The 10,319-nt window shown below is 42.8% G+C and overlaps 1 protein-coding gene across 1 annotated transcript; it reads left to right on the forward strand.

The window, feature by feature from the left end:
• Positions 1-916: 916 nt before the first annotated feature.
• Positions 917-1,465, forward strand: LOC107787538 (uncharacterized). The gene has a single exon (XM_016609127.1). The coding sequence runs from the start codon at positions 917-919 to the stop codon at positions 1,463-1,465; it is 549 nt and encodes a 182-aa protein (XP_016464613.1).
• The last annotated feature ends 8,854 nt before the right edge of the window (positions 1,466-10,319 follow it).

The raw sequence follows: 10,319 nt of genomic DNA on the forward strand, positions 1-10,319 counted from the left end.
GTTGTTTCATGAATTTGACTTCGAGGTCAAGGATCGCATGGGAACTCAAAATCAGGTAGCAGATCATTTAACAAGGCTTGAAGAGGCAAGGAGGCTAAAGGGAGGTCTTGAGATCAACGATGCATTCCCAGATGAACACATATTGGCACTTTCTAGCACTTTTGCTCCTTGGTATGCCGATATTGCCAACTACTTTGTTAGTGACCTTATTCCGGTTGGATTGGAATCCTATCAAAAGAAGAAGTTTTTGAGATATTGTCGGCAATACTATTGGGAAGAACCATTCTTGTTCCGTGTTTGTGCGGACAATATCATCAGAAGGTGTGTTCCAGTAGAAGAGATTATGCCAATTCTAAAGGCATGCCACGACTCACCGGTTGCGGGTCATCATGGGGGAAATCGAACGACAGCTAAGGTTCTTGAATATGGTTACTATTGGCCTTCAATCTATCATGATGCCAATCAAATTGTCAAGGCTTGTGACCAATGTCAACGGCAAGGATCAATCTCCAAGAGGCATGAAATGCCAATGCACTTTGTGATGGAGATATAAATCTTCGATGTGTGGGAAATTGATTTTATGGGTCCCTTTGTAAGCTATTGTGGGATGAAATATATCTTGGTAGCTGTGGACTATGTGTCCAAATGTGTTGAAGCAATTTCCTTACCAAAAAATGAGGCAAGAAGTGTCACCGCATTCTTAAAGAAAAACATATTCACTCAGTTTGGTACTCCTAGAGCCATTCTTAGTGATGGTGGGTCTCATTTCTGTAATAAGGCTTTCATGGGGCTACTAGAGAAATATGGTGTTAAGTAAAAGGTGGCCATACCTTATCATCCCCAATCAAGTGGTCAAGTTGAAGTTTCCAACCGGGAGATAAAGAGCATTCTAGAAAAGACTGTCAATGCAAACAGGATGAATTCTAGAAAAGACTGTCAATGGGCATATCGCACGGCATACAAAACTCCTATTGGCACTTCCCCTTATCGGTTAGTCTTCGGCAAAGCTTGGCATCTACCCGTAGAACTGGAACACAAAGCCCTGTGGGCTCTAAAAAGGTTGAACTTCAATTGGGCTGAGGCTGCAAATTTGAGGTTAACACAACTCAATGAAATGGAGGAATTCCGTTTCCATGCTTATGAAAGTGCAGTTATGTATAAAGAAAGGATAAAGTTCGTCCACGACAAGAAGATCTTGAAAAGAGAGTTCAAGTCGGGTGACTTGGTTTTGCGCTTTATCTCAAGGCTCAAATTGTTTTCGGGCAAGCTCAAATCAAAATGGTCTGGTCCATTCAAAGTGGTAAATGTCTCTCCTTTTGGAGCTGTGGAAATAGAATCAGAGGATGACCTCCGAACCTTCAAAGTGAATGGCCAGCGAGTCAAGCACTACTTGGGCACAGATGGAGAAAAACATTTGGTGGAGCAACTAGCTCTAAAAGATGGTCTGTGCCCGACCAATGAGTGAATCCAAAGGAAAGCCAACTTCGTCGTGCCGCGACGTTAAACCAAGTGCTTCATGGGAGGCAACCCATGTGTGGTAACACACTTTTTGGCCTTTGAGTTTTTAATTTTTTTTGTTAGATAGATTTAATTGAGCAATTTAAAGTGTGTGTTAGAGTGTAGGGGATTTAAACGGTCATGACCCGAGGTAAGATTGCATAAAAAAGGGAAGAAAAATCTCCTTGGATAGTTTGCTATACATATGTGGTCGTATTTTCACTATGCGGACCGCATTTTGGTGGCAAACCAACACAGTGTGTTTAGAAAAATTTGGTGGTAAAGATGCAACGAGTTGGTGCACTTTGCGGACCGCATTTTCACTATGCGATCGTAGAGTGCACCGCATTTTTGGCCCTTCAGCAACTCACTTGAATCCACCTCATAACACTTATGCGGTCGCATAGTGTGTTATGCGGTGACTTACCCACTGCAAATCATTCAGGTATATCTTCCGCATCCCTTTAGCTCTCACACGTACAAAAAAAACAATTTTTTTTAACAAAAAGAAACAAAGCAAAAACGGAAAAAAGGGGCAAACAAAGAACGAAAAAAGGGCAAAACGGCTAGTGGCATCTAATGAATGACGAAAACACATGAGAATTCATCTCCCTAGTGTGCTTATTCATCTTCACTGGTATGTTTCCTTGCCCCAATTTTTTTAATTTTCTTTTCAATTTTGCCTCTGTTTCTCCTGTGTTTCTTTTCTATTTCCTTTCTTTACTCTTAATTGTAGTTTGTAAGTAGATGTCTGCCCATATTGTGATAGTAATTTGGGTAGGAAATATGTTTGGGCTGCTGGGTAGTAAGAATTAGGACCGCCATTGTTGAGGGTTGAATTAAATCGTTGGGGACGATGAAGTTTGCGGCTCGTATAATCGAAATGTGGTCCACATTTCTGCCACATAACTAACCCTAGTTGGCTAAGGAAGATGTTCAAATGCGGCGATGTTTGCGATCGCATAATTGACATGCAGACCACAAAGTCACTGCATACTGAAATGGAACACCTAGTTTAAAACATTGCTTTTTGCGGCTGTTTTGCAATCGCATTTTCCACTTTGCGGTGGAATTTGTGATCGCATTTTGTGATTTTGTTTTTTTGAGCAATCAGGTTTGCGATGGTTATGCGGTCTGCATAGTGGTTATGAGATCGCATAACCCATCGCAGACTGAGATTAGTAGTGAACTATCAAGTTTGTGGTCCGCATAGTAGTTATGCGACCGCATAACCTATTGCATCTTCAACTTTTTCTTGAATTTTTCTGTTTTCTCTTCACGGTTGCCTACAATTTCACTCACATTTCACTTCTGTGAAGATATGGCTCCCAAGAAACATGCAGCCTCCGCCCAAAAAAGGGCATCCTCCAATCGTCTCGCGGCACAAGCAAAACTATAACGAATGGACCCTAATGTTCCATGTCCCTCCCAGTCTGATGAGGAGGAAATTTTTCCCTTAGTTGACCTACAGGTTGAGGCAAGAAGGAAACACGGAGATGACTTCCAACTCTGATTTGGGATTGATGGGTCCAGGGCACTGTATAGAGAAGGGCTTAATAAATGGAAAATCCTAGCCGAAAAGCAATTGAGTTTGAATGGGATACAAGAGTAGTACCCCCCACATATGGGAGAATATCAAAGCAAGAAAATGGGAGTGCTTCAGTTAACTGCCTGTTGAATATAATGAGACTCTTGTCCGTGAGTTCTATCCATCATATGGAGCCTCCCGGACTGCGCACCACAAACGCAATAGGATTTTTATTGACACTGTACTGGTTCGGGGGATGAGTGTGTTCTGTAGCAGTGAGACCATTAATGAGCTGTACTTCCCTGGCTGGAGATCAGGCGTAGCTGAGTATGCTGCCAAATGGGAAAATTGGGAAAATAAGCGTAGTTGGATTGCTTCGGTGATAGCAAAGGGGAGTCATGCTTGGATCAACCCTGTGCATAAAATATACAAGGAGGATCTCACACGAGAGGGTCGATTGTGGCTCAGATTTGTCACCTCTCTACTGATACCGTCAAGGAATGAGACTGACATAGGCATTGAGAAAACTCTTATCATTGTATGTATTATGGTGGGTATTACGATTGATATGGGAGCTCTTATCTTCCGAGAGATATGGATCCAAGCAAAGCGGCATGCCACTTCACTTCCATTTCCCTGTTTGATTACAGCCCTCTGTAAAGCTGTGACGGTTCCTACCATGCCACACACTGACAGGACAGGGAAGGAGATGAGGGACATTGATATCACGCATATTAATGATGTTGTTGCTCCCCCAAAGGTTCAGACTCAGGGTCCAGTTGATATAGAGCCTTCAGACTCCCAGACTCCTATGACTCCTCAAGTTCCAGTGGCATCCACTTCTACTTCAAAGCCTGCCTCTCAATCCACCACTGCTCAGCCTTCTGTTGCACTGCCAGCCGTCTCGAGGATTAGTCACATTGTTCAGCATGCCAATGCTAATGTAAACCAGCTTCTGAAGAACTTGCCCAACCTCATCAAACAGGCCTTGACTCCTATAGAGTCCTCAGTGACAGCACTCCAACAACAACAAACAACTTATGGGGATCGCATGCAACAACTTGAGTTGAGGGTTGAGAAGATAAAGTGAGGTGAGGTTAGTGACTTGCCTAAGCTCCGGGAGGAAGTTGACACTATGAAGACCGAGCTCACAAGATATAGACTTTGGAGTTCGATCTCTCATCCTTCCTACCCAAGGAAGGTGAGCAGGGAGCAGAGACAGCAACACCAGATTTGGGCCTTGACTTCTCCACTCTAATGACGGATATTGTACCTCCGACTTCCAGGGCATCCTAGCCACCAGCCCCTCCTGCACATATTGAGATTCCTTCTGAGGAGGATTCCGGACATTCTTCAGTGTTTGAGGGTGAGGAGGCATACGAGAGAGAGGATGAGGGGGATTCATGGTCCACAGAGGATGATGGCCCTCAGGAGAAGGGCAAGAAGATTGTTGCTCCTACAGTTGAGGACGAGGAGCAAGCAAAAATTAAGATGGCGACAGAATATTTGCCAGATAATATGGCCGACCCTGCAGATCCATCGGCCACTCAGCCATCAGCGGGCGAGGTTAGCAACTCACATGCCCTAGATCCAGTACCGAGCCAGCCAGAGATCCATCCTCTATCAGTGGAGGTCACTCCTCAAGCCGAGATCTCATCGGCCCCAGCTCCAGCATCAGAGGGTGACCCACCATCATTCAGCCGGCTTCTGACTCCCGTAGTGCTTAGTGTGCCTCAGGGAGCCCCTAAACTCTATTCTATGTTCTTTTGCATTGGGGACAATGCATGCTTTTTAGTTGGGGGTGGTAGCCTTGTATATATTTTCGTGAAATTGACAACTATTGTACATGTTTATGTTATAAGAAAACCTATGTACTCATTTGTGTTTTGTGATTCTGTATATATTGGTGTTTTGTGATTTCCGTACATAAGGGTTGTTATCCTTGTGTATATAAATAAAATGAAACAAAAACAAGTAGATAGTTGTCCATATTTAGTAATTAGCAATGAATTTCCCTTGGCTTTTCTTCACCCGGTTCTTTTCTAAGGGTCTAATAGTAGAACCAGGACAATAGAATGAAGCATGTTGACCGGTTTGGTATACTTGTGCAGGTTCAAGCATGTGTGTCTATATATAGCATTTACCCTTCCATCAATAAAAAAAAGAGATATCAATTGTGTCAACTTGAGGCTCGCTCTGTGACTCTATGTCTACCTAGAGTTATATATGTATATATGATGAAAGCTTTGAGTTGCCAAGTGTTGACTCGAGGGCTTCAAACTATGTAAGCCAAACAGTTCGTGTACCATGTGTGTGAGTTCTTTGTGTAAATAATTCTTGTGTTTACTTCTGCCATCTAGAACTTGCCCGGTTGGTTTTTTGATGCTTTTAATAAGTACATTTGGTTGGAGAAATGACCTTAGGCAGTCTTTGTGATTTTTGGAAAACCAGTTAGCCTTTCAAGCCACCCGTTGTTCAGATAGTATCACTAGTCACCACATTTGAGCCTTTAAACTTTTCTTTAGCTACCTCATTACAAACATTTCCCTTTTTGTAAAATAATTCCCTCTTTTGAACCCGTCCCTCCTTGATCATTGAGAATGAGGCTAAAAGCCTAAGTTGGGGGTGTGTGTCAAGGCGGAAATTATCAAGGTTGTGCAATGAGCGTAGGAAAGTGTACCTCAAAATGTGAAACTACTCAAGCTCCAAAAGCAAAAAAAAAGAGAAAAAAAAGTATATGAGTTGTGAGTGTTTATACATAAGGAGCCTTGAAGAGAATAAAAGAGGCAGTTGAGGTGGCTAAATGGTGTAAAAGTTGATGCTAATGAAGGCTTTGTGGTTTGAAAAGAAGCAAAGAGCACAAGAAAGAAAAATGTGATTAGTGTTCAAGGAGGGTGTAGTCACTTGTACCCAAATGTTTATCCGACCCTTCCCTAAACCTACATTACAAGCTTATAAAGTCCTTATGGGATATCCAACCAAGCGTTCTTAGAATAAAGCGATGAATTAAAATAAGGGCAAGCCTATGGTATGGTATGTTGTAACACTTGAAACTTTCTTTTTGAGGGTGAGTGTATTTGTGAATTCGTCCATTTTGCTGTCATTGTGAATGTTATGATTTTGGGACTTTCTTTCTAGTGAGGGCACATGAATTGTGCGGTTGGACAAAAGTTATGTTTTTGAGTCAAATGCAAGTGCACTCAACTGAGGGTAACATTTTGTCACATTGTTTGAGGCTCAAAGTTTCACAAGTTGATTAGTTTCCTTGTATATATTGATGGTTAAGGAAGGGCAAGACAATCAGCAATGCATGCTTGTAGTACCAACAACAAACACTGTCCAAGGTCAGTATTGTTTCATATCTTTCAGATGGAATCTAGAATAGGATAGTGTTGTCTTAGTTGCTTGAGAGCAAGAAAGAGTTTAAGTTGGGGTTGTTGATGTGCCGAAGAATTTCGGCACATTTGATACAAATTGCTTAGATTTTAGCTTGTTTTAGATGCAATTATCTTTTATACTTATGTAATTTTAGTGTTTTTGCAGAGTATGAGGTTTAAGGACTTAAGAGCATGGAAATGAATTCAAAAAGCCACAAAAAGACAAGAAAAGAGCAAAAAGGCATCACAAATGTGGATATGCGATCGCAAAGATAACAAGCGAGCTGCAAAATGAACCATGAAATCGCAAACCACAACAGTTTTCTGGGCAAAGTCCAGCGCACGAAATGCGGTCCAGTCTGCGATCGCATAACGTGTTTGCGAACCTCAGAATTCACCACAAACTTAGCATAAGGGTTGCTGAAGTTAGAAAATGCGACGCAAAATGCGATCGCATTACTACAATGCGGACCGCAAACAATAAATGCGATGAAGTCCTGGAAACTAGGGTTGAAATATGTGATGGCCATGTCAAGAATGCGAACCGCATGTCTGTTATGCGACAGACATGCGGTCGCATATTTAACCGGAAAGGGTATTTTTGTCCCCACTATAAATAGATTTATTGGGGTTTTGTGGGGGCATCTTGTCTGATTTTGGGAGCTACAATACAAGGCTTTAATATTCCTCTCTTTTTGAAGCTTTTGGTTCAAGAATCTTTTACTTTGTAAGATTTATGGCATTAAATATTCTCTTCCTTTTATATTTTAGTATGTGTAGCTAACTTTAAATACTAAGGTTGTGGACCCTAAATGGGTGTTATGTTAATAGATATTTAACATTGAATATATGTATAATAGTTGGTTGATATTTATTCACTTCTCATTCTTCATTTATTGTTGGTGGTTGCAAACATTTACAAGTGCCATTAAATTCTTACACTGCTTGGGAAAGTAGGTTGGAATTTGGTAGAAGTAAATATCAAAGACTCAAGGCTTTAAACCTTGTTTAATAGAATCACTTAGGAATAAGTGGGTTTTATTTGGCATATATTGATTATTCTTAATTGCAACTCTTTTATATTTGGAAAAATCGTAAAGAGGAAATACGACCCAACTATTAGAAGAAATCATTTGGGAAGGCATGATAAACTTGGCTCTTTTATATCTGGTGCAACTCCTTTATATCTGGTTCCTGTGCTGCCTGAGCTGCAGAAATTGGCTCCTCCAAGAGTAGGTCTAATGGGATGTCTCCAACTGATCTAATCCTTTCAACCTCCTTCCTTAGCAGCTTTACTGACTCCTTTGAGCCCCGAGTCTTCTTCATTTCCTTTGTTTATTTTCCCAAGTCCGTGATTGCTTTTCCTTGTACTTCCAAAGTGGCCATGATAAACTTCTAGTTGTCCAAAAGCTTCTTTTGTTTGTCCATAAGCTCCTTTAGCGATTCCTCCACTGAAGTAGGCATCTGAGGCTATGCCGGAACTGACTGAGCTACCACTGTGCTAGATAGGACAAACAACTTTGATGTAGTAGCCTACATCCAGTTGTTGATGTTGGAAAAAGTCTGATTAACCCTCTGTGCAGTCAGAGGGTATGCTAATGAAGAAGGCATCGAAGAAGGCAACGAAGTAGATGGTCCGGAGGGAGGATATGGCATGGTAGTGAAAGGCTCGGAACCAGTGGCCACCACCCCTGGATCTTCAGACTGGCCAGTGGAAGTGGTTTCTTTTCCCTTGGACTTGGGGTTGTCTGTACCCTAAAGGATGTACCAGGAGAATGGCCTCTTTGGTTTCACTTTAGTGTCAAAGTCCCTTCCTTCGACTTCCTGATCCTTCGCGTACATGGTGAGGAAGTTTGGGAAAGGATATGAACTCTCATTCTTGTTAACCACTCTGGTAATCACCTTGGCCATAATATTCCCGACGTTGATCGGGTACCCCGTGTATACGGCAAATCCGGGGGCCCGATCTCTCTGTTATAAGGCCGTCTCACGGTCATACCCCTTGAAGATCTAAGCCAAGGCCGAGACGAATCCTCAGGGTACGACAGATATCGGTCCGAAGGGCATCGCATTCCAACAAATATAGCGGTCTACAGTAGGCGAGGGAGGAGTCTCCAAGGCACGCAACTTAACCTGACAAGGCTGGCCTATCCAGGGCCTATTTTCAAGATATCACGTCTAATCATCTTATCTCCACACCTTCATGGTTAATACATTTTATATTATAACGGATTCCCCTCCTATATAAAGGGGGTCCCCTTCACTTTGTAAGCCCTCGACTGATGTTGCTCCATCTATTTATCTACAAGATCAATAATATCTCTCTCTCTTCTCTCTAATTCGCTTGCTCTCACTAGCTTGAGGCCACTTTAGCATTTATCTCTCTCTTACTTGTTCTCTATTTATCGCTTGGCCTTGGCCATATAGAGATTTGTTTGATCATAACCTTACTTTTATCCCATTCCCGAATATCCCCGATAGCTCGAGCTCGATCCGAATATCGACCCCGAGGTCCTCCATCGACCAGTCCTATACCCAGGCAGCAGGCCTCTCGGTTTGATTACTGCCTCGTTTTAGATTGCATTTCATCATTAAACTCCATATTCCTAGCATCATCTGCTCTAACAACTAGCATAAAAATAGATCACGTATTTTTAGAATGCCATTTACAAATTTAATTGTTGCTACCATTTTCACGGTAAACAGTTTCGCACCGACCGTGGGGCTAAAAATAATAGTGATTATTTTCTTGTTGGTTTCATTGAAAAAATGCAAGTTATCTTTCACACTTTTTCTTGCCCAAGATCTTCGATTTTAGGACAAAGCGCTTGGCTCGGCTAGTGAAATGGGAAATCGGAACCTCAAATGCGACAAAGAAAAGGGCACAACTTCCCTAGCGGCCACTACACCACCGGGTTCAACCCAGATGGAAGGGAAGGTTCTCCATCATAATGTCCACATGATTATTGGGGGAACCAATGTTCCTCGAGGGCCCATGTCCAAACGAACGAGAACGTCCCCTATAGAAGACGGACCGACCCGAAAACACTTACTCGAATAAACCTTCATATTCAGTGAAGAGAATCTCGAGGCTATGATGGAACCGCACAACGACGCGCTAGTAATTTTGTTTCTCTTAAGCAACACCAGGATAAAGCGCGTGCTCGTGGATCCAGGCAACTCGACAAACATAATCAGGTCAGAAGTAGTAGAACAGCTAGGGCTGATCAATCAAGTTATTCCCACCCCTCGAATCCTCCACGAATTCAACATGATCGGAGAAGAAACGAAAGGAGAGATCACCCTCCCGATCGACACGTCTGGCACAATCCAGAACACCGAGTTTCAGGTCATTGACGGCGACATGATATACAACGCCTTACTTGGCATGCCTTGGATACACAACATAAGGGCAGTGCCCTTGTCCTTGCACCAGGTGATAAGGTTTCCCACTAGGGATGGCATCACGACCATACATGGAGAACAGCGGGCAGCGAGGGAAATGTTCGCGGTCTACCACAAGAATCCAACCCCCACATGCCCAGTCTCGGACAAGGAGGGAAGTGTGCAGACCCTTGAAGACGATGAGGAAGACTTCTTCGCCCCCCGAACCTTTGTCGCCCCCGAGGAATCGGACACGACCAAGTCAATAGTCGAAGAGCTGGAGCAGACCATTTTGATCGAGCACCTCCCGGATCGCAAGGTATACCTGGCAACGGGGCTGACCTCCGAACTCAGGATAGGTTTTATTCAATTTCTCAGTAACAATATCGACTGTTTCGCCTGGTCCCACCTATATATGACATGTATCCCACCAGAAATAACCTCTCATAGGCTAAGCGTTGATCCCAAATTCAAACCCGTGAAGTAAAAGAGAAGACCACAATCCGAGGTAAAACATGCCTTCATCAAAGAGA

The sequence above is a fragment of the Nicotiana tabacum genome, chromosome 20, assembly GCF_000715075.1.
Source record: "Nicotiana tabacum cultivar K326 chromosome 20, ASM71507v2, whole genome shotgun sequence".
NCBI lineage: Eukaryota > Viridiplantae > Streptophyta > Magnoliopsida > Solanales > Solanaceae > Nicotiana > Nicotiana tabacum.

Coding starts and splice junctions, on each gene's coding strand:
- LOC107787538 (XM_016609127.1), top strand. CDS start 917: ATGAATTCTAGAAAAGACTGTCAATGGGCATATCGCACGGCATACAAA.